At 42.7% G+C, this 24,585-nt stretch overlaps 2 protein-coding genes across 2 annotated transcripts; both read left to right on the top strand.

Moving 5' to 3' along the window:
- Positions 1 to 8,860: 8,860 nt before the first annotated feature.
- LOC311628748 (small ribosomal subunit protein eS8-like) lies at positions 8,861 to 9,579 on the top strand. Its single transcript, XM_084896259.1, has one exon. It carries the CDS (start codon positions 8,881 to 8,883, stop codon positions 9,505 to 9,507), a length of 627 nt encoding a protein of 208 aa, XP_084752385.1. The 5' UTR covers positions 8,861 to 8,880; the 3' UTR covers positions 9,508 to 9,579.
- Positions 9,580 to 11,388: 1,809 nt separating this feature from the next.
- LOC311628723 (GTPase IMAP family member 4-like) lies at positions 11,389 to 20,148 on the top strand. The gene is made up of 3 exons (XM_084896220.1): positions 11,389 to 11,504; positions 15,118 to 15,177; positions 18,370 to 20,148. The coding sequence occupies exons 2-3, from the start codon at positions 15,132 to 15,134 to the stop codon at positions 19,305 to 19,307; spliced, it is 984 nt and encodes a 327-aa protein (XP_084752346.1). The 5' UTR covers positions 11,389 to 11,504; positions 15,118 to 15,131; the 3' UTR covers positions 19,308 to 20,148.
- The last annotated feature ends 4,437 nt before the right edge of the window (positions 20,149 to 24,585 follow it).

The following is a 24,585-nucleotide window of genomic DNA, read 5'->3' as shown; positions in this document are numbered from 1 at the left end:
TTATTAGTTTTTAAATGGAGTCTTTTGGGTTTTTTATGTACAATATCATGTCATCTGCAAATAAGGATAACTTTACTTCTTCTTTTCCAATTTGGATGCCTTTTATTTCCTCCTCTTGTCTAATTGCAATGGCTAGTACTTCCAGTACTATGTCAAACAGGAGTGGCAAGAGTGTGCATCCCTGTCTTGTTCCTGTTCTTAGAGGGAATGGTTTTACTTTTTGCCCATTGAGTATAATGTTGGCTGTGGGTTTATCATATATAGCTTTTATTCTGTTGAGGTATGATCCTTGTACTCCCACCTTGTTAAGAGTTTTTATCAGAAAGGGTGTTGGATTTTATCAAATGTTTTTTCTGCATCAATTGATATGACTATATGATTTTTATCTTTCAATTTGTTTATGTGATGTATCACATTTATTGATTTGAGAATATTGTACCATCCTTGCATTCCTGGAATAAATCCTACTTGGTCATGGTGTATGATCTTTGTTCATCTGGAGTCGATTTGCTAGAATTTTGTTGAGGATTTTGGCATCTATGTTCATGAGGGATATTGGCCTGTAATTCTCTTTCATTGAGTTGTCTTTATCTGGTTTTGGTATTAGGGTGATGCTGGCTTCATAGAAGGAGTTTGGAAGTGTTCCTTCCTCTTGAATTTTTTGGAATAGTCTGAGGAGGACAGGTTTTAGTTCTTCCTTGAATGTTTGGCAAAACTCTCCTGTGAAGCCATCTGGCCCTGGGCTTTTGTTTGCTGGAAGCTTTTTGATGACTGTTTCAATTTCTTCCCAAGACACTGGTCCATTGAGATTTTTAGATTCTTCCTGATTGAGTTTTGGAAATTTGTATTTTTCTAGGAATATGTCCATTTCCTCCAGGTTGTTCAGTTTGTTGGAATAGAGTTGTTCATAGTATATTGTAACAATCCATTGTATTTCGGTGGGGTCTGTTGTTATATCACCTCTTTCATTTCTGATTTTGTTTATTTGGGTCCTCTCTCTTTGTTTCTTGGTTAGCCTGGCTAGAGGTCCATCTATCTTGTTTATTCTTTCAAAGAACCAGCTCTTGGTTTTGTTTATCTTATGTATTGTTTTTTTGATCTCTATGTCGTTTATCTCTGCTCTGATTTTTGTTATTTCCTTCCTTCTGCTTACATTGGGCTTTTCTTGTTGCTCCTTTTCTAACTTTTTGAGTTGTAGAGTTAGATCATGTGTTACCATTTTTTCTAGTTTTTTGCAATAGGCTTGTAAGGATATGACATTCCCTCTCAAAACTGCTTTTGCTGTGTCCCATAGATTTTGGATTGTTGTGTTTTCATTGTCATTTGTTGCCAGGATGTTTTTAATTTCTTCCTTGATTTCTCTGGTAACCCAGTCCTTGTTTAATAGCAAGCTGTTTAGTCTCCATGTGTTTGATTTCTTTGGATTATTTTTATTATAGTTAATTTCCAGTTTTATGCCATTATGGTCTGAGAAGATACTTGATATGATTTCTATCTTCTTGAATTTGAAGTGACTTTGCCTATGTCCCCAAATGTGGTCTATCTTTGAGAATGTCCCATGTGCACTTGAGAAGAATGTATATTCTGTGGCTTTGGGGTGGAGTGTTCTGAAGATGTCAATTAATTCCATCTGGTCTAGTGAGTCATTTAGGATTGATATTTCTTTGCTGATTTTTTGTTTAGATGATTTGTCGAAGGGTGACAGTGAGGTATTAAAATCTCCTACTATGATTGCATTGCTATTAATCTCTCTCTTAATGTCCTCCAGCAGTTTTTTAATGTATTTGGTTGCTCCTGTATTGGGTGCATATATATTTACCAGGGTTATTTCTTCTTGTTGGATTGTTCCCTTTAGTATTATGAAGTGGAAAGGCTGGGAATTTTGCTAATGCAAGGAATCCTGGCCAAAGTGGAGATGAGAAGGTTCAGGGAACTGAAAGTACTGTGGGTAAACTGGGATTTAGAGAGTTCCTGTACAGCTTCAGTGAGCTGAAATCTGGGGTTACAAACACATACTATCATAGAGGAATGGAAACCATGTGAGATCTCATATGTTAAACCTCCACGGGACTGAGTCTATTCACCTAGTCCAGGGCTTCCTGGACCTCCTTTCTCTGTGAATTATCTAGGAGATTCTGTCAAATGTGTCTTTCTCAAAGATTTTGGTTCACACCTGTACTTTCATAATATAAGCGCCCCCACACCCAGGCCAATGATTGTGATGCACTCAGTGCCTGATCTCAGTCTGAATCAGAATTCCTAGTCCAGCCCCTCATCATGCAGAGGAGGGGAGGGAGTTCAGAGGGCACAGCCACGCACACAGTCCTGAGCAGCTTGTGTTGTGGAGCAAGTGTTTAAGGGCAAGTGTTGGAAGACTATGGTCATGACCTTTGCAGTCTCTTGCAAGTTGCTTTCTGAACACTTGGAGGAGAGTGGAGTGCTTTAGGCGGTTCAGCCCAGATATACACAGGATTTTCAATTTAATGTGTTCTGAGTTTAGACGCAGTAATATGTCCTCTGAAATCTCTTTGCCTTACTGGATATGCACATGATGCATCTTTGTTGCCTTCTAAAGCATGTTTTGATTCTTGCAGGAGGGTGAGCAGACCCCTTCCTTTCCTGTTAGGGAGTAAGTTAGGAGAGGGCTTAGTCCAAGCAAGAGCCTGTGCCTCTAGGCTGGAGGAGATGCTTGCCACTGCTTCTGAAGCTTCTGTGTGTGCAGGCATCCTTACACACAGTAAGGAGTTACTCTTTCTAGATCACATGCCCCTTCCTGGTATGTACTAGAATAGAGGTGCTCACTCAGTGAACTTCTTGCAGGCACTGCATTCTTCCAGGTCCTCAAAGATCCTGCTCGCTGGCCTGCTCTCTTCCCCTGCTGGCGTTTACCTTTACTGCAGAATCAGTGGCAGGCTCTGAGGCTGGCCCAAAAGGCCCTGACCTACTGCTGTCCTCTGGTTGTGAGTACAGCAGGCTCTTCCTCCCAGCTCATGGGGAAGTGTCCAGACTCTCAGAACTCAGAGGCAGGAAGCCCTGGGGGGGGGGGAGAGGGGGCAAGGGTGACAACTTAAAGAGACAGGAACATTCACCACTGAGGCAGTGGGATGGGCAGATTCCCTGGGAAACACAGCTCTCTGTGACACTAGCTCTGGTCCCCTCAGGGGCTATAATCTCAGAGGAGAAGAGCATATTAGGTTTCTGAGGCCTGATTTCATGTCCAGTCTTGATGACAAATCTTAACTCCTTTTGTCTTTAATATTTCCTATAAAATGTCCTCTTGAGAGCCTCCTTCTCTGGGACAGTGCCACCAAAGAGGTCCTGGTGCCAGGAATCAACTGCAAAGTCTCCTGGTTCTCAAAACAAATGAAAGAGTTTTCACTATTAAAAATGGGAGAATAAGGAGAGGATGAAAAGTGTTAGTCTGGGCTTGTTCTTGCCATCTCTGTAGGTCTCTCTCACCAGAGTGTCCCGAGAAAGTTGAGGAAAATAGCCAGTTACTGAGTGGAGGGAGGGAGGGAAGCTATAACAGGATTATGCCGATAGGGGGCTTGACCAGGTTAGGTCATTAACCAGGATGTGACCAAGTCTAACTCACTCACACTCTCTGAGTTGACTTAATGTGACTAATGAGCTGGGGACTGATTTTCACACATTCTTGCCAGTTTTTTATCCCACTAACTTCACCTAGTTTTCTCCCAATAAAAGAGAAACATGCAAATTCACCATACTTCACCTATGCCCACAAGCCAATCAGGAGTGAGTATGAAAATTAACCCAAGAAAGATGGCTTCAGCCATAGACCAAACAGGAGGCTTGGGTTTCCCTGCCTATGGAAAAAGCCAAGCTTCCTGGCTGACCCTGGCCTCTCCTCAAGGCTAGAAAATTTCAATTATAGAAGAAAAATAAATTCTAGAACCCAGGGTATCGCTTGGGATGTCAGGGTGTGTGGCCAGCCTGTAAACCATCACATGCCCCTCACCCAGACCAACCCATGCCCCAAGGGAACCTCCCACCCTGATTCTGGACACTCTTCAGGGCAAACCACCTGGCCCCCACCTGTGCACCAGTTTTCTATTCTACCTAATAAAAAGCTTAATATGCAAATTGACCATCAATCCAACACACAAGATGGCTGCCCCCATGTGTTCAAAGATGGCTTCCCCTATGTGGACACAAGATGGCTGCCACAAGATGGCCAGAAGGAGAGGGTAGTTGGGAAAGACCAGGCCTACAGGGGAGGGCAGTTGGGGGTGATGAAGCATGCAGGGGAAGGCAGTTATGGGTGACCAGGCTAGCAGAGGAGGAAAGTTAGGGGCAACCAGGCCTGCAGGGAAGGGCAGTTGCAGGGGGACCCAGGCCTATAGGGGAAATCAGTTGCAAGGGGAGAGACCAGGCCTGCAGAGAAGGTAGTTAAGATTCTTACTCTTATTACTAAAATTTGGTACATTGTAAAAAATTAACATTTCTTCATTTGCTATATTACCTTAGGGCGGTTTTAGAGACTTTAATTGTAAAAAAAATTCCCCATATATGGTTATTCCACCAGCTATAACTCTGCAGGGCCCCTCACAATCCTGTGTAAATATGGAAACCCAGTCAGTAGTTTTAGATTCAATGTTGGTTACTCTGCTAGCTCCCCTCATCTTCCTTCCTGTTGAATGCATGGATTTTGTATAATTTAGTGTTCCATTTTTGTTGTTCTTTAGTGGAGTTGAATGAACTATTGCTAAATGGGGCTTAGATGTCAGCTCCCTTGACTTCCAGATTGAGTTGTTTATCTGGGATCCTTGGCTTTCCAATCAATGCAGATGTGTTATACTTGCATAGGATAGGAGAAATGCTGGTGTCTTCTTATATTTCCAAATAGTTATTTATGGTATTTCACAGCTCATAAATAAGTTCCCAAATTCTAATTTTAAGTGATACTTTCAAGCGATATTTCTTCAAGAAATATTCTAAAACAATGAGGCTGAATCAGCTGTTTATTCACCAGTTAAGCTTTGAGAACATAATTGTTAGAATTTGAAAGATGGCAACATTCATGAGCACCGGTTCAATTCAGAGTAGAATTTATTTTGTTTGGTTCAGGACAGAGTCAAAGTGCTAAGTGTTGTGCTTGCTCTGGAGGAGGAACAGGTGAGGGTGTGGAGAATCACAGGACAACTCCTTCATTTCATCCTCAGGCCAGCACCAGCCTAGGAGGAATCCGAATAGATCCTAAACACAGTTCAGGGAGATATCAATGGTGAGATTTCTTCTAGGCCCAACCTTCTCCTCTCACCCCTCTGAACACTTCAGCAGGTACAGATAAGGGAACGTGGGCCCTGTAACCTAGCCTATCTAGCCTGTGCTGTGACCAAAACTTCAAGTTATGAGTTAAACAGACAAGGAGGAAGTGAGGGCCGGAAAGTGCTGCAGTGTGGGCAGGATGCGTGCTTTCCTATGCACAAATGAGTTTACAATAGATCATCCTGTAGCTCATTTCTTGGAAATAGAATGGATTATGAGAAACAATAAAAAAAAAATTGTGCTGTGATACACTTGAATACACATTAAAATTGCATCTTTGTCCCTTGGTAAGAGGTACTTACAATTTTTATCAGTACTAATAAAGAACCTAAGGACATATGTTTATGGGAAAACTAAAGTGAAGCAAAAAATAAATAAATGAATAAATAAATAAACAAACAAACAAATAAATAAATAAAAGTCAAATTAAACCCAAAAGGAATAAATGCAGATAACAGCAGAAAAATTGTGCAAACCAAAATGAAAATCCAAGAAAGGAGGTAAATGACTGAATGTTAACAGATGGATCCAGCAGCCTCTGAATTCTTTCTGTTCTATTCTTCTGCCCTTAAGGTCATGGAAGGGATAAGAGTTCAGGTTTGTCCAAGCAAAGAAAAGGTTATGAAGTAAAGTGACTAAAAAATCCTGGCAGATGAGTAAGAATGGGAGTGGAGAGTGTGCTGAGAGTGGCAGAGAACTGTGGGAGAAGCACACTTGCTTCCCTGCTTCCTGCCTTCTTGGCTGTTGGTGCCACATGGTAATACCGTGTTTCCCCAAAAATAAGACATCCTCTGAAAATAAGACCTAGTGCAACTTTGGGAGAAAAAATTAATATAAGACACTGTCTTATTTTCGGGGAAACAGGATAGGGCTGAGATCTGTCACTGTCTCTAACTACACATGACTCTGATGACCCCAGGCACTCAAAACATGGGAGCCGAGGCCCGCAGTGATATCACTCCTTCACACAGACCCTCAAGCCAAGAGTCCCAGAACTGGTCCCTCCATGTGCTCTTCCATGAGGAACCCTGTTCATTGGCACAAACAACATCTGAGAGGAAGTGTTGGTAAGCAGGGCTCAGGATTCAAACCAGTAGGAGAGTCTGAGGACTTGTTCTCATGGGGCAAGGCCCAGATATTGGTGTCGGGTGTAATTTCTTGGAGGCATCAGACTTAGAGGATATGACACTTAATCTGTCTTCTTCTCTGTAGAGATTTCAGGCCTCAGAGAGGTTATCATTTTGTCCAAAACCATAGATACTGCTAGTGGCAGAACCAGAACAATACAGCTTTCCTGACTGCATTTCATGTGTTAATGGCAGACAATAGGGCTGATGTGCTAATGTGACAATCTGCTGTGTAGCTCATGGATCAAAACCAGTGTCACTGACGTTAACAGAAGGGGACACAGTGTCAGATACATTAACATTGTGTGCTGCCAGCCGAGCAAGGTGGCTCCTGTGTATTTAATCGCATGACGTTCTTTTTGTTTTGCTTTGAAAAGAATAAGGCCCTACTGTGTTTTTTAGATGAAACTATTTATAATTTTTAAAATTCAAATTTACTGGGGTGACATTGGTTATTAATAATATGCGTATTTCTAGTGTGAAATTCTATGGTGCATTATTTGTATATTACATGGTGTACCCAGCACCAAAATTCTAGTCTCTTTCATCTCCATATATTTGACTCCATTTACCCCTTAAAAATCCCCATCCTCTTTTCTGCTAGTAACCACCATGCTGGGAGTGTGAGGTTGGTCTTGGCAGTGGGCCTGGAGCATGCTCTCAGGCAGAGGTGGTCTCAGAACCTGTTGTGCTCACACCAGCTGGGTAGTCTGCCCACTCCCTTAAGAATCCAGGAGCCCTTCATTAGCACTTTCTCTCTCAAAAAGAAAGAATGTGGGGTTTGTTTTGGTGCTGCATATTTACTAAATTCTTCAGTAAAGGGCTGAGTTCAGACACTGTAATAGTAAGGAGAATGGGGGTGTGTGATTATAGAGCCTGGGAGCCCTGAGCAGTGAGGAGTTGCTGAGAGACAGGGTCAGGCAGAATTTATAGGCATTTCTGAGAAGGCCAGCACTTCCCTCATTAGCAGCCTCTGTGGCCCACCTGGGCCAGATGTGCGGGTGGGGGTTGGAAGGACTATGTAGTAAACACAAGCTCACACAGAAGGGGAAATCTCTGGTATGCTGAGCTTATGAAACCTGAAGAGGGAAGGAGAAGGGTGTTGTGTGAGATTCCTAGGGGTGATGTAGCACAGTACCCCTAACTGTGTAGCTTAAAGCCACAGAAACTTATTGTCCCATAGTTCTAGCATCAAAAGGTTGGCAGAGCCATGGTCTCTCTGAAGTTGCTGGGGAGGATCCTTGCTGGTTTCCAGCTCCTTGTGGCTGCTGGCAACCCTTGGAGGTCCTAGGCTTATGGATTCATTGTTCTCATTTCTTGACTGTTGCATTTTACCAGGAGAACACAGGGTGTACTCTCCAAACTGTCTTTGGAAACTCAAGTGTATTGCTTTCAAGCTTTTCTTGGCATCCAGTAGGAGAACATAACTCAGCGACTTCTCTCCCACTTTGTAACAAGTATCACCTTTCCTCCCTTGTACAACACCATGGTCCTCAATTTGAAATGAGATCTCACCTTTAATATTCAAATTCCCAGCAACAGAGTCAGCAAGGATATCTAGGCATTTCCTACCAAGTGCCCCAGAATGCTCCCAGTATCTGTGCATTTCCCAATTCTACAATCACAATCATATTTTAAGCACTTTTAAATTTTTTTATTGAATAAGGTGTTACATATGTGTCCTTATTAGGCATTTCTTTTACAGCAGAACCCCACTTCCTGGTGTACACACTGACCCTATGAAGTCAATACTCCTTTTTAAAGATCACTAAACGGAATTACAGAGAGGTTAACTTAACACCTGTGGTAGGCTGAAAATTACATCCTCCCTAAACCCAGGATAATCATGTCTTAATATAGAACATAAAAATGTTACCTTATTGCAGAAGTGATGAAATTAATGATTTTTAGATGGGAGATTATCTTGGATTAAGTGGATTCTACATGTAATCACAAAGGCCCGCAGAAGAGAGAGGCAAGATCAAAGGAGGAAGAAGGCAATGTGATGATGGCAGCAGAGATTGGAGTGATGTGATCACAAAGCAAGGGATTCCGGAAGCTTCTAGAAGCTGGAAGAAGCAAGCAATAGATTTTCTCCTGGAGATATCCTCAGCCACAAGGATACATTCATTTTATCTGCATAAGACTAATTTCAGGCTCCTGACCTCTAGAACACTAAGAAAATTAATTTGCATTGTCTCAGAAAACTAATTTCTTGGTAATTTGTTATGACAGCAATAGGCAACTGATATACCATGTTGCTTATTATGGAAGTATCAGGACAGTTCAAGAAATCATTCCTTTTTCCTCCTGTTATTATTTTTGCAAAGTAGTAATAATTTTGAGCAGAAGAAGGAGCCTTGAACTCCACAAGGCAGATACTGATAGAAGTTAAAGAAATGTATTTTATAAACCCAGTCTTAAAAAAAATCCATATATTGCTCTTTCCAGCCGGCGCCGAGCTATGGGGATCTCCCGGGACAACTGGCACAAGCGCGGCAAGACCGGGGGCAAGAGGAAGCCCTACCACAAGAAGCGAAAGTATGAGCTGGGACGCCCTGCTGCCAACACTAAGATAGGACCCCGCCGCATCCACACAGTCCGAGTGCGAGGAGGCAACAAGAAGTACCGCGCCCTGAGGCTGGAAGTAGGCAACTTCTCCTGGGGCTCAGAGTGTTGTACGCGCAAAACAAGGATTATTGATGTTGTCTACAATGCCTCCAACAACGAGCTGGTCCGCACCAAGACCCACGTGAAGAACTGCATCTTGCTGGTGGACAGCACGCCGTACCAGCAGTGGTACGAGTCCCACTACGCACTGCCCCTGGGCCGCAAGAAGGGGGCTAAGCTGACTCCTGAAGAGGAAGAGATTTTGAACAAAAAACAATCAAAGAAAATTCAGAAGAAATACGATGAAAGGAAAAAGAATGCCAAAATCAGCAGTCTCCTCGAGGAGCAGTTCCAGCAGGGCAAGCTTCTCGCATGCATCCCTTCAAGACCAGGCCAGTGCGGCGGAGCAGATGGCTATGTGCTTGAGGGCAAGGAGCTGGAGTTCTATTTGAGGAAAATCAAGGCCCGGAAAGGCAAATAAACCCTCTTCCCTCCTGTGTTAGCTCATGTAATAAAGGTGTGTGTTCTAAAAAACAAAACAAAAACAGAAAAACCCCCATATATTTACACATTGACATGTAAAGCACAAAGGGGGAAAGGAAAAATAGGAAAATGTAAAATAGGAAGCCATGTCTTTCTCTACATTCATCTCTTTCTTTCTGACTATGTGGAAGGAGCAGCATCCTGGGAGGGGGGAGAGCACCTTCATGAAGTTGCAGGTGAGGACCAGGAGCAGAGAGACAGGTGGCTCACAGCAGAGCTGGGTGTGAAAAGAAACTCCTAAGGATGAGAAGCATGGCCAACTGAAAAGCACAGGAGAGACATGAGGCAACATTCCTTCTACTGAAATTCTCCAGAGGGAGGTCATTTCTAAGAGGATACAGGGGTGGGAGCTGTGTTCCAGATGTCCCTCCATGGCCAAGGACCTCAGGGCTATGACCATTCAAGACTGCATTCTATTCCCTATAGCATCTATGGATTCTGTTTCAACCATGTCCCACTTCCCTTTTGGGAACCTATGAGTGTGCCTGGAGAAGCAATGAATTGTCCAAGAAAGCATAAAAGGCAGTTTCTGGCAGGACAAGTTTCATTCACGGAATATGGAGAATGAAGTGAAAGTGGGGCAGTGGAGGAGATATTTTGAGCAGGAGATGCAGTTCTGCCTCTGCTCTGGACTCATATATATGCAGCCTGTGAAGGTGGGCTTCCTCAATGTGTGACTTGTAACGTTGCTCAAGGACTTGTGCTTAGAGTGTATACTTTTTAATCATTACTGTATTTAAAACAATGGGCTTGGTATTTTCCTTTTGTGCCAGACCTTGTGAATTACATAGCTGGCCCTGATCTGTGTCTTTATTGAAAATACAAAAACTGTTATCTGGGTTCCTTCAAGGTTACCGAAGTCATCAATACCAATAATTGGTCCAATAATATGGCCACTTACACCATCATTTCCAAATATATCTGCTTCCCTCCATGGGTAGCAACCCTATTGTCATTTCTGTCACATTTGGCCCCTTTAGTACAAACACTCAAGTTTAAGCATTGACTAACCACTTTCTCAACCTAGTAAAGGAAAATGTGTAATCAAAATTTAATGTATTTGTGGTGATGCAACAGACAACTAGAACATCTTGTCAACCATGAGAGATTCAACAGACTACCTCTCACCTGAAAACAATTTTTAGATTCTTTGGGATCCATTTGCTGGTAAATCTAGGATAAGGTACCTCATCTGGGCCTGGAGAGGGAGAAGGTAGGAAGGGTGAGAGGGAAGGTTACATCTACTCCTTGGGTACATCTTTATATGTCATGTAATGTATACTTTCAACCATACAAGAACCGTATTAAAAAAAAAATAGCAGAGAAATTGTGATCATTGGAAGACTTTTCCCAGGCCTCTCCTTCCTCTTTTCCACTTGGCTCTCAATGGTTTATGCCCCTTTGACTTTGTACCTGAGATTTGATAATTTCTAAATGGGAAACTTGAGACCTTCCTGAGAGAACAGACTCAAAACCCATATTGTGCCATCATTAGCAAACCCAAGGATACACCAAATACCACGCTCAACTTTTTTCCTCCAGAATGACCCCACAGTCTCCCACTGCACCAGGGAAGGTGCCAGACACTGTGCCTGGCTTTTGTATCATTTATATTTATATCATTTAATAAGGGTCTTTGGATGCACTACTATAACCCAAAACACCAAATATAGCCTTGGTAATTTTGGTACAAGAGCAAGCACATGATTGAAAAGGTTTCAACTTGGCAAGATGGAAGCACCCACCAAATTAGGAGAAATATTACTGTCTCTTTAAAAGCAAATAGTTTCTCCACTGGCTCCACCCAATCTATGCTTTCTGCCTCCGTGGTTTCAGTGGGTGTGAACAATTTTTCTTCACAATTAAAACAAAAGCACCAGCTTGCAGAGTGTCTTTGGAGAAAATTTGAGAACTCATCAACTGGTTGAAAAGAAGGTGAGTCTGGCTGAGAAGCAGACTCACTGCTTCTCAGCACTAGAGTTGTTTGGGCAGTTGTCAATGAAGTGTACATGGTGTGAGTTCTAGTTGCAGGAAGGATCAGGTTCTGTGCCACAAGTACAGCAGGGGGGTGCTGTCAGAGGGTAGTGAAGGAAGGTAGGGAGGGAGTCAGGAGCTTTATTAGTACGACTAGAGGTCTTGTGCATGAAAATTCCTGCAAGAGTAGGCCTTCCTTCCCCAGGCTGCCAGCACCAGCTTCCCTCCAGCACCTGGGACCCTGGCTTCCCTCCTCTGGCTGCCTGAAGGCATCTGGGACCTGGGCTGTCTTCCCTTGGGCTTCGGCTTGGTTAAGAAGGACGTCTGGTCTAATTAGTATTATTATAGATGTTACATGTATCATTGAACAGGACACATTTGTGCTGACTGGTGAACCTTCATGAATTTGCTGCTCTGAAAAACACTGAAGGCTGCCTGACAAGCCTTCCTTTTCCTGGATAGGAAATGAGTGTCCCCACGGCAGGTCTTTAAATCTTGAAGGCAATATAAAGACTGACCTGTCTAACTTCCTCTTTTTACCGAAAAAGAAGCAGGATCCTGGAGAGTGTAGTGACTCTAGGGGTTGCCCATGCCACTAAGGGCAGAGGAAATCTGGACTGCAGTTGCTGAATCCTTTTCATCATTCAGCAGAGAGAAACTCTAATCCGAGTAGTGTGACATGTGAGATGAGTAGGGGGTGTCATTGATAAAGGGTTGGCTATTTTGCAAGAACAATGTATATGAAACCCTCCACTCATTGGTCCTAGTTGCAGGTTTCCTGAAAATGTTCTGTTCTTGAAAGAGTGTGGACTCTCCTCCCTGTGCTCTCTTGATCTATCTCTGATTCGATGCAATTTTAGAATTCTGAGAAGACACTGAAGGAGGCCATTGTGTGCAGTGGTTAGGAGGGAAGGTGGTCAGACAGACTTTGAATTTGATACCTGCTCTGCCCAATACCTGTTAGCACTGTGACTTTGGGCAAGTGTTTCAACATTTTCAAATCTCATCAATGTCTGTATTTAAAAAGTTAGAATAATAAAATTAGCTTTTTGCAGGCTATTATAGGGGAGTAGGTGAGATAATGTACAAAAAATTATCAGAGTGCTTATTTTTGAATGTCAGTATTGATATATCACACACATATCAAATTTTACTGTTGAAAAATGTTAATATATTCAAAGATAACTGAACATTACAAGGAACTTTCATGTACCTAGACCAAGCTTCCAAAATTATTAAGTGATGCCAATCTTGTTTCATTTATAATATAGTGTATAGATTGTATAAAATCACCACTCCCCTGCCATACCACATTATTTTGAAGCAAATATCATTGTTTCCTTTTACCAGAAGATATTTGAAGCCATTTAAAAATATGATCATAATCAGACTTCACAAAGCAAATAGAATTTGTTTTACAAAGTTAATAGTTGCTGCAGAGACTGGTTTGGGTCAATGGATGGAGCAATGGCCTGCGGACTGAAAGGTACAGGGCATGTAACTTGGTCCTGAGCACATCCCCAGTGGAGGGTGTGCAAGAGGCAGCTGATCAAGATTCTCTCTCATCGATGTCTTTAACTCTCTATCTCTTTCTCTTCCTCTCTGTAAAAAATAAATGAAAATATATTTTTAAAAAAGCCAACAACACAAAGTTAACAGTTGCCTTCAGATTTTCCATTTTATAATCAATCTACCATAACTGAATATCCTAGTTATATCCAATTGTACCTAAATGGCTGCAATTTCCCAGTTTTATTAAATATTAATTTTTATAAAATGAAATTCATTACTTTTTTTTAGTAGATTCAATAATCAATGTTGTGAACATATTCTTACATACTAACTTGCATATCTATACTGATAAAAGGGTAATATGCTAATTGGATTGGGAAACCTTGCAGATGTCCTTCTTGATTTCATCTTCCCTATTTCCCAACACTTTTACTGGTGGTAGGGCCAAGGCAGAGGCAGTTAGGGGTGATCAGTCCATGGAGGGGAGGGCAATTGTGGGTGATCAGGCAGGTGGTGGGGACAGTTGGTGGTGTGCAGGCTGGCAGTGGGGGGCAGTTGGGGGCAATCAGGCTGGCAAGAGGGGGCAGTTTGGAGCAAGCTGGCCAGGGGGGCGGGGAGGGGACAATTGTTGCTGAGCAGGCTAGTGGGAAGAACACTTGGGGGCAATCAGGCTGGTGGGAGGCAGTTGGGGGTGAGCAGGATGGCAGGCAGAGTGGTTAGTGATGATTAGGCAGGTAGACAGGTGAGCAGTTAGGAGCCAGTGGTCTCAGATTGTGAGAGGGATGTTTGAGTGCCAGTTTAGATCCTATTCCAAATCACATGGATATGGCCTAAACTGGCAATCTGACATCTCCCGAGGGGGTCCAAGATTGGAGAGGGTGCAGGCCAGGCTGTGGGAAACCCCCCACCCCCATGCTTGAATTTTGTGCACTGGGCCACTTGTGTGTATATATTTTGACGTGTATATTCATTTTATTCTAGAGGCCCATTGCACAAAGAGATTTGTGCAATAGGCCTTCCTTCCCTTGGCTTCCAGCACCAGTTTACCACTGACACCTGGCAAGAGTCTGCCTTCTTTGTCTTTGCTGCAGATGCCAGATGGAGTCTGCAATTTTCTCTGTAGATTCAGGCTGCAGTCTGTTTGTTGTCTTAGTCTTTGCTGTAGACTCAAGCTAGAATCTGCCATCTTCATCTTTGCTGCAGACACTGGAGTCTGCCATCTTCCTCTCTGCTGTGGCCTGAGTGCCACTCCTGTAGTTCCCTTCATCCTCTATCCTTCCTCTCATAGTAGGCGTTTTGCTCCGCCTGGCCACTTCTCGCCTACAGCAGCTGGGTGGATGCCATATTTCTTCTTCTAATTTGCATATTCCCTCCTGATTGGCTGGTGGGCATAGCAGAGTGATGGTTAATTTGCATGTTTCTCTTTTATTAGTATGGATTTTATTTTATTTTAATTTTTACCTTTTGATTGCTTTCAACCATTTCTCTCACCCTTGCCTCTGGCAACCACCAGTACATTATCTGGATCTATGAGCTTGTTTATGTTGTAGTTTTTTTTGTTGTTGTTAATCTTCACCCGAATATATTCCTCCATTGATTTATAGTGAGAATGGATCTACTAAAATGGAGGCAGAATCATTTAAATGGTCTGGGTTTGGGGTTGGGAGATGGTCAAAGGCTCTATTTTTGTCGAGTTCTATTTGAAATGCCCATGAACTTGACCAATGGGGAAGCTGAATAGAATATAAAAGTTCAAAATTCTGAAGAGGATCTAGGCTAAGAGGACATACAAATGTCATTCAAATCAATAATTTACTGAGTGGATGGGGAAAGGCGCCCAGAACCAGAGCTGAGGAAGCACTTGAAATATATTCCTGTAGAGAAGAAGCAACAAGTAAAAATGAAACTGACAGTGTGGACGTGAGTAGAAGTGTTGGGAAATAGGGCAGGTCAAAAAAAGTGGCAAGTTTATGGAAAATAAAATAAAGAACTGTTGGCTGCATGAGGTTTTGGTTTTCAGTTACTATCCATTTCCCTAAAATGAGTTGTTTCTTATCTACAGAAATTCAAACTACGATGGACATTACTCCTTACAACTTCAGTGAACCCAGGACCGGCCACGGTGAGAGGGTGCTTGGGTTCCCCAGGCCAGATGGGGCGAAAGGAACCTGGCAGTGGGTTCTCCTGTGCTCTCTGCCAGTCTTCATCGGAGCAACAACAAAATATTTCCAACCCCATTTCTTATTTTCTCTTAATTAACTCAGCTTTTCTCATGAACCTCTGCACTGTCTCTTCATGACACAGCATAACCTCTAAAAGAAATAGAAGTTAAGGTATCCTGATTGATCCCAGGCTAATGAGGTTTCTTATTTTCTACTTTGAACAATGTGGACACACCAGAAGGGCCAGATGTAGTCTCCCTTGTTGTTTCTCTGCCACTCTCTTCAGCCTGAGAGAAGACTGCAAAGGAGGGATGTGAGAGGAATTGATTGATTCAGGTCCTAATTTCCTTGCTCCTGGAAGCAAGTTTTGGATGTAGAAGCCATTTGGAAGTAGAAACCAACAAATTCAACAGACTGGCTCACTTAGTTTCTCACACAACCCTCCTTTCACTTCCTTATCTATAGAAATCAACTATATCAGTTGAACTTTTGCTGGTTTGATACCACACCACAACACAACTTGGTACCCTAAAACCTCCACCGTTTCCTTGGCAAACAATTTGGTAGACAAGATGGGAAGTTTCTGGGTCTGAGCCAACTGGGCTCCTCTCAGCCAAACTTGCTCATGCCCCAGTGCTAAGCTGGTGGTTCAGTTCACAACTGGATAACCTTTATTTTCCAGATTAAATTAATTGGGGTGACATTTATTAATAACATTATATAAGTTTCAGGTGTATAATTCTATAACATTTCATCTGTGTGTTGCATTGTCTCCTTCCATCACCATATATTTCACCCCCTTTACCTGCTTCAACCTGTTCCCACTCCTCACTCCTTTCTGGTAACTCTCATATTGCTGCCTGTGCCTATGAGTTTGTTTGTTTATTTGTATTATTTGTTCCCTTGTTGCTTTCTATTTTATATCCCATATATAAGTGAAATCATATAGTTCTTGTCCTTAGTTCACCTGACTTATGTCGCTTAGCATACCGGTAATACTATCAAGATCTAGCAACTGGATACTTTTGAATGGATAGTTCCATGGCCAGGTCTCATGGTTAGAAGGCTCTTTGGCAGGTTAGGGTGATAGGAATGACAGGGTCTTGTGTCCTTTATCATCAATCAGTTGCAGGGTTCTGAAGACCAAGAGGCATCAAGCCCCAGGGCATCAGCACCCTTGGAGTCTACTTGCATCATGCTTCTACTGCCCTATAGTCCAGAGCAATTCACAGGGCCCACCCAGATGCAAGGGGTGGAGAAACAGGCTCAGCACCTTGTGGGAGGAATTGCTGATCTACATGCTAAAGAGGCATCAGTACAGGCCTGGGATTCATTCATGGCCATTTCTGCAGTCTATCATACAGACTGCCATGTGCTATCAGCATTGGCAAATGGTTGCAGTGTTGGAGCTAGCCTTTAGTGACTTTTCTTTCCGAAGTCAAGGGGCTTCCAGGATTTTCCTACGTGTCTCTGGATGACCAACTAATGCCCTTACATTGGAGTCTCCCACTGTGGTGCTAACTAAATAACAATTGGAAATCCCACCCACATTTTCTCTTCATCTTAGCCATCTTGTAGCCACTGCTCTCTACTTCTAGAAATTTACTTTTCCCATCTCAGAATTCTGGCGATCAAATGTGGGATACTCTGCCTTTCTTTGATTATTAACAACTTCCCCATAAATGTGTGGAAGATAGGGAATAACTATCGATTTTTTGAAAGCCAGAGTGGGGGGTTCTGTAAAATTTCTATTCTGTTTGATTGAAAATTTTGAAAAACAATTCCAATGTACAGAATAGAAAAACAGGGCACAACAGAACTAAAGAGACCGCTTAGGGGACTGCTGAGTTATGAATGGTGATGGTAGCTTAGGCTAGTATGATGGTCTTCAAAATGGAGAGAAGGGGTCAGATTTGTGAACTTGCTGATGGGTCAGATCTGGAAGGTAAGGGAAAGAAAAGAATCCAGGGAGATTCCCAGCTTTGTCTGAGGAACTGGGTGAATGGTGATGATATCTCTGAAAACTAAAATGGAGTTTGTAATCATGTTAGCAATATTGTCAGTGTGGTGATCTATGCATCAACTCAAAGCACAGACAATTCATTATAATACAGGTTTCCTCCTGCAAGAGTCAGTCTTATTCAAGAGTTGTACTAACAGGGTCTTCTTTCAGGGAGAAACAGGCTCTCAGATGTGCTTGTCAGTTGACTTGGTCCTGGTCTGTGTTCAACAAATCCTGAAGTCTTCAACTCTATAGAAACATCAAAGAGATAAGCAGAGGATTACCGATTGGGAATAGCTATATAGATGATTTGGCGTTTAATGTGGGACACAGTGATCATTAAAATATCACTCAGATGGTAGGCTACGCTGTTCTATTTTTAACTTCCAAGTGTCTTAGGAAGTAGGCATGTATAACCAAGTGAAACTAAAGAAGTGTAACTCCACTAATGTTATTGCCATTATTTATGTATCAAGGGATTTTAGAGTAACTCCAGAGAACTGTCACTACTTTCTGGATAGAAGTCTTCTAAATATTAATTTAAGGTAGGAAAACTTCATTAGATTGCTACGTTTAGGTCATAAATTAAAAGTAAGGAATTTTGTTCTTCCATGGTTCAGAATCCATGAGAAGATGGATGTATATGTGAAATATGAGGGAACACTTGGCCTTTCTGCCATGTGCCCTTTACCCCCTTTTAGGATGGGATGGCACGACTTAACCACCTACCTGCCTTCTTAATGGAAAGAACAAAACTTCCATTTTGGATATAAATTGAAGGAAGGGGATCTTCCACTATAATGTCCCAAAGTCAGATTTTGTGTTACTTCCTACGTTAGCTTATGAGGAACAGCTGCCAGCAATGGCTCAGAGTTCTCTCTTGCATAATTGTTCACCTTCTTCCATGGGCACTTAGCTTCCAAAGGTCAGAGAGAGCAGGTGAAGGGACTCCTAGAAAATTGCTGGTGTTCCCCAAGTCTTTCAGGAGGGAGGTGAGGCCCAGGGCTTGCACAGACCTCCTGTGCGTGCAGAGTGGGCTCACTGACAGGACACTGGTATGCAATAGAGAAAAATCACTGGCCAGGGCCTTTGCATGGAGAAAGACTGGAAGTCAATTTTAATGCTGTGGTTTTGTTTCCTAATGTCCCAGGGTTTGGAAACCAAGACCCCAGAGATTCACAACTGCGACTGGTCTTAGTGGGTAAGACTGGAGCAGGAAAAAGTGCCACTGGGAACAGCATCCTTGGAAAGAAAGCATTTCATTCCAGCATTGCATCAAAATCCGTCACCAAGGTCTGTAAGAAAGACAGCAGCACATGGAATGGGAGAGAAATTGTCGTTGTGGACACACCAGGTCTTTTTGACACTGAGGAAACAGATGTTCACACGCAAAGTGAGATTGCTAATTGCATCCTCCTGACCTCTCCTGGGCCTCACGCTGTGATCCTGGTGGTCCGGCTGGGCTCATACACAAAGGAAGAACAAAAGGCTGTGGAGAAGATGCTATCAATGTTTGGATCCAAAGCTAGGAGATACATGATTCTCTTATTCACCCGGAAAGATGAATTGGAAGGCATGGACATCCATGATTACTTAAAGGAAGCACCAAAAGGCCTTCAAGATCTGATGGAGCAGTTCAAGAATCGTCACTGTGTGTTTAACAATAAGGCGACAGGGGCTGAACAGGAGGCTCAGAGGACACAGCTGCTGGGATTGGTCCAGTGCATAGTGAGGGAGAACCAGGGAGGATTCTTCACTAATAAGATATACGAAAGGGCTGAGGTGGAAATTCAGAAACAGATTCAAATTATACAAGAACAATGCAGAGCTGAGCTGGAGAGAGAAAAAAGGCAGTTAAGAGAGGAATATGAAGAGATAATCAGAAATCTAGAGGATAAACTGGAGCAAGAAAAGAGAAAGGCAGAAATGGAGAGTAAATTCATGGAAAGAGAGAATTACTATTCCTCCAGGCAGCTAAATGCTAGAAGTGAAGTTGAGAATATGGAAGATACTAATATAATTGACATATTCTTGAACATATTTCAAATCACTTACTCCATTGTCTCATTTCTATTCAATGATGATTAAGCTTTTGGAAAATCTGTTTCCTGCATGTTTTCAAGTGTTCCTTCCCATAACTCATTCCCCAAAGTGAGAGTTCTCTGTTTCCGTTTCTCAGGCTCTCAGGACAGAGGTGTTTAGTAAAGTTTCTTTTTGGCAATCATTAGATATTTGTTTGATTTATTTAACAGGGATGAGACACATTCTCAATTTGTAAAACTCGAAAGTAGAAAGTATGGATGCTCCCTATCTTCTGAGCTTTCTTGAAAACAGAGAAAGGGAATGTAGGAGACAAAAAAGACAATGATTCTCTAGATTCTTTCTAGAGTGGCACATAATCTCTGCCTGTGGCTTCTACTCCACATTTTTGCCTTTAGGATAACAATTATCATTTTCCCCATGTGGTTAAAGAAATCAGTATCTTCCATTAGGTAATCAATAGCTAGAGATGCTTATAGAATTTGTTATAAATGAACATAAATTTGGTGAATTACATTCTTTTGGAAAGACTGAAATAGTTCCTTATCATCTGCCCACTCAAGAAAGAAGAGTTGTATGAAAAACAGATTTATCAGAACTGAAGTAAGTGAAATGCCAGAAATAGTAAAAAACAGAGATTCAACAGCTAAGAGAAGAATGTTCAGTATATTCAGAAGTTTCTGTAGAAAGTCTTTGAGAAACCTCAAGATAACCACTTTTCTGAATAACTAGTTCTCTCTTTTTCCTATGAAATTAACTGTTGCCACCGCACCTCCATCACCCCATACCTTGATTACTTACTGCTAGGTGGGTCAGCCCCACACTGCTACCCCTTCCCACTTCAATTGTTTGCTTATTGTTACTATAATAAAACTTTTCTATTATCTCACTTTTGTGCAAAAGTAAAATTTCTTGTATTTTGGGAAATACTACTAATTCTACCTAATTAAAGAGTCATATGCAAATTAATCACCACTCCTGCTCCAAGCCACACCCCAAGCCACACCCACCAGCTAATCAGAGTGTGTATTCAAATTAACCCCAACCAAGATGGCAGGCCCATAGCGGCCAGTGGTTGGATGAAAGACACAAATCAGCAGGGGTGGGGGCACCCAGAAGCCCTTGGATCAGAGACACAGGGTTTGAGTACCCAGCAACCCGCAGATCAGAGATACAAACTCACAGGGAGGCCAGCACCCTACAGCCCATAGCCCTGCCACCCTGGGGTTGTGTGGGGCAGGGTTGGGGGAGGGGGGGAGAAGTGCATTGGAGACACAAACCTGCAGGCCTGGCACCCAGCAGCCCCAAGGCCCCAGGTAAAGGTGCTGAGGCTGCTGGGGGGGGGGGGGGGGCAGTGGAGACACAACCTGAAAGAAACCCGTGGAAAGGAAGATAAAGTATCATAATTTTATCTCCCTTTCCACAATATGCATTATTTAGTGATGTGGCCCACACCCGTCTATAAACACGGGGTATGTTATGACCACTTCCAGGAAGGTCTGGTCAGAATACCATCTCCAGGGAATAATGCTACTGTGGCAAATCATCTAAGAGAAGAAACAAGCTTTTGCTGGGTTTATTCTGAAGCTCAGAGAACATACCACCCCATCATATGCTGTATTGTTATATTGATGATCTGGAGCTGCAGATGCTTGAAAAAGAGCAAATGCATGCAGAGGATTTCACTGAAGTCTCCTGATCTGCCTAAAACTGGACCCTCCAAAAGGAGCTTAAATGTCACAGGTCCTCTTGATGGGAGAAGTGTCATCAGGCAGGCAGAGAAGACTGACTCCTGTCACAGAACAGGAGAGTAGCAGTTGACATCACACCCAAACTTTGTTACAAACTATTTTCCCCCATCCCCATTCATCTTTCCTAAAAATCACTTACTCTCCTCTAAGAGGCCTGGATCTCCCGTCCCCTTTCCCTAGGAAGAAGGTATTTAAATTTGCATTCTAAGCCACCTTGGGGAGTTACTCATTTTCCCCTGGGATCTCCCACATATATACAAAGTACACATGTTACTGAACTTTAGTTTTTCTCTTAGCGATCTGTCTTTCACTACAAGGGCCTCCACTAAGGACTCAGAAAGGTAGAGGAAAACTATTTTTCTTCCTCCATAATTTTATCTCGGGGAAATCAAGTCCCCAGTTGAACAATGAGGCTGGCTCAAATGCCAAGTAGTCCTGGCTGATGGGAGGGAAGCTTCTAGGCAGAAATCAATGATATTGGCATCAAAGTGGGACAAAGGGCACATGCATGTTTGCTGGTGGGAGTTTAAAGTGGTTCAACATTGTTGGAGGATGATTTGGCAAATTCAATAGAAATGTTCAAGGTACATCCAAGAGTCTTCTAGGAATCACATCTGCTGAGATAAAGCACAAGACCATAAGGCTTCATCAGAACCCATGATGCTACTGGGGGCTCCCCTTCCAAGATAGAAAAATCTGAAAGCAACCTGCATTTTTAGGACAAGGTGGCATCTATATTAATACAAGGGTGATATGCTAATTAGACTGAACATCTTTGGGGCGACCTTCTGGATATCATTCCCTACTTCTTTCCCGACAAAGCCATGTTGGCAGAGCCCAGTGAGAGGAGGTTAGAGGTGATCAGGCAGGCAGGGGAGAGCAGTTAGGGGGACCAGGCCAGCAGGGTAGAGTAGTTAGGGCAAATGGGCTATCAGGGGAGAGCATTTAGGGGGATCAGATTGGCAGGCAGATGAGCGGTTAGGAGCCAGAGATCCTGAGGGGTCCCAGATTAGAGAGAGTGAAGGCCGAGCTGAGGGGACCCCCTTCCTGTGCACGAATTTCGGCACCGGGCTTCTAGTCCTGTATAATAAAAAAGAAATATGCAAATTGACCATAACTCCAACACCCAGATGGTTCCTCATATGTGGTCAAAGATAGCTGCCCCCATGTGGACACAAGATGGCCACCACAAGATGGCCAGCACGGGAGGGCAGTTGGGAGGGACTAGGCCTGCAAGGGAGGGCAGTTGTGGGTGATCAGGCCAACAGAGGAAGGCAGTTGGGAGGGACCAGATTTGCAAGGGAGAGCAGTTGGGGGTAATCAAGCCTGCAGGGTAGGACAGTTAGGGGTGAACACGCTGGCAGAAGAGGAATGTTCGGGGTGACAAGGTCTGCAGGGAAGGGCATTTAGGTGGGACCAGGCCTGTAGGGGAGGGCATTTAGGGGTGACCAAGTCTGCAGGGAAGGGCAGTTGGGGCAATCAGGCTGGCAGAGGAGCAGTTAGGCATCAATCAGGTTGGCATGGGAGTAGTTAGGGGGTGATCAGGCTTTCAGGCAGAAGTGGTTAAGGGCAATCAGGAAGGCATACAGGCGAGCAATTGGGAACCATCAGTCCTGGATTGTGAGAGGCATGTCCGACAGGCCTAATAGGACTGGGCCTAAATGGGAATTTGGACATTCCTGGAGGGGTCCCAGATTAGAGAGGGTGCAGACTTGGCTGAGGATACCACCCCACCCTTGCACGGATTTCATGCCCTGGGCCTTTAGCATTTCTTATAAGAATGCAGAGATGAATTCCAATTTTTGTTAAAACTACAAAATGATTTTGGAGCTCGGCTTGATCTACCCTTAAGATCTCTCTCATTTCTCCTGAAAGCTTTGTTAATGTAAAAAAACAAAAAATAGATAAATAAAATAATATAAAATTAAAAATTAAAAAAAACCCCACATTGAAACCTGTAAAGAATTATTTTTGTGAGTTTATTTGAGCCAAACTGTCAACAGTTGCCAGGAAGCAGTATCTCAATCGATTGGGATAGTGCTCCAGAGAATGACAGACTTTCATCTATTTTTATACACTGCAATCAAAGGAGGAGACATAGTTGGGCTACATGAAATCCATTGGTGATGGGTTAGAGAGGCAAGAGAAAGCATAGAAGGGAAACCTCTGGGATTGGATATAAAATGATAGACACATACTTAGGTGGGTGCAGGATAGTCAACAGTCAACAATTAATACGATAACAATAACAATTGAGGACCCCAAGGGGTCCAGAAAAGGGGAAGTTAGAAGTTACCCAGACATTTCAAGAATATGATATGATATCATAGACAGAAAAAGATAGATAGGCTCAGTTAAGGTAAAGTTTGACCTTGTCAGTGAAGGTACAAGCCTAGTACATAACTACCGACCATAACTGCTTTTAGTTAGAGTTTAATTTCAGAGCATTTTTTGTGGTTACTTTAGGTCTCTGAGTTTTCAAGTCCGCCAAGCAGGCCTTCCCTGTGTTTATAGGTTAGCATGTGGCCCCTTTCTTCCAAACATCCCCCTTTTGGTCATAAATCAATCCAAAGGATACATTGATGACCAACCTTTTGGTTGGATAATGGAGTCCCTCTGTTCTAGGAAGGCTTATTTGTGGGAACCCCTTTCACATCCTGCATGGTTCAGGGTTGTGATTCAGGTTACAGGTTCTGAAGAAGGCTGCACACAAATGAAAAGAATTTGGGAATATTGGGGGCTAGGTGGGAGCCTACCTGTAGTGGGAGGACTACTCCCTGCTCTGGCCTTGCTGTCCCTTTTATTGAGACTATGGGAAACACCCATAGCCCTTAGGCAGGAAACTCCAATAACAGAAATTTACATAAGACAAACAGAGGCTGGGGCTGCTGCAGCTAACAATGTTTCAACTAAACAGCGAGGGAATAACTGTGACCTTTCAGAGCAATGAAAGTTGTTGACAATGATCAGTTTCTGGCAACTCCCCTATTTCTTTCCTTTAAAAATTCTTGCATCTGCATACTAGAAATAAACATACAAGAACAAAAAATATTTGAGTCCCAATTTCAATGTCCAACAGTTTTGAGTACAAGTCAACAAGGATATCTGCATGGTGGACAAATGGTGGCAATGCAGGTCTGACCCTCTCTGATTTGGTCCTGGGTAACCTGCAGCAATGCATAGCTGCTGACTGCTAGCATGGCAAGGCATCATCAACTTCTCCCATCTCTGGACTGTTTCTCCTCTTGTTGTCCAGGTTGTAGCAGACCTGTCAATTTTTCTGTTGCAGGAATCCACATGGTCTTGGAGTTGTTTTCTGAAAATATACAAACATATTCTCGACCAAAAGTTAATAACGGAATCTTTTCTCTAAATTTTACTTGGGATCCTTTTTATTTTTTGCCGGAACAATCTTCCTTTGGCTTATTTTGATATCATCTGTGTTTTTCATGGGTGTCCAACTGTCAAGGTTACAAATGAAAATTACTTTTCAAAGTAAAGAAATTTTTATGTAATTTACTTTCAGGATATTTTTTCCTTACATAATATTACCCCACTATTACCCCATTTTTTAT

Source organism: Pipistrellus hanaki (assembly GCF_964339955.1).
Source record: "Pipistrellus hanaki genome assembly, chromosome: 10".
Taxonomy (NCBI): domain Eukaryota; kingdom Metazoa; phylum Chordata; class Mammalia; order Chiroptera; family Vespertilionidae; genus Pipistrellus; species Pipistrellus hanaki.
The sequence above is the reverse complement of the archived record's forward strand: the minus strand, read 5'-3'. Positions and strand labels throughout refer to the sequence as shown.

What these genes read in the sequence shown, in the direction of transcription:
- LOC311628748 (XM_084896259.1), top strand. Translation starts at nt 8,881, where the DNA reads ATGGGGATCTCCCGGGACAACTGGCACAAGCGCGGCAAGACCGGGGGC.
- LOC311628723 (XM_084896220.1), top strand. Translation starts at nt 15,132, where the DNA reads ATGGACATTACTCCTTACAACTTCAGTGAACCCAGGACCGGCCACG. An exon ending in TGAACCCAGGACCGGCCACG is followed by an intron (nt 15,178 to 18,369) that starts GTGAGAGGGTGC and finishes CTAATGTCCCAG; the next exon opens with GGTTTGGAAACCAAGACCCC.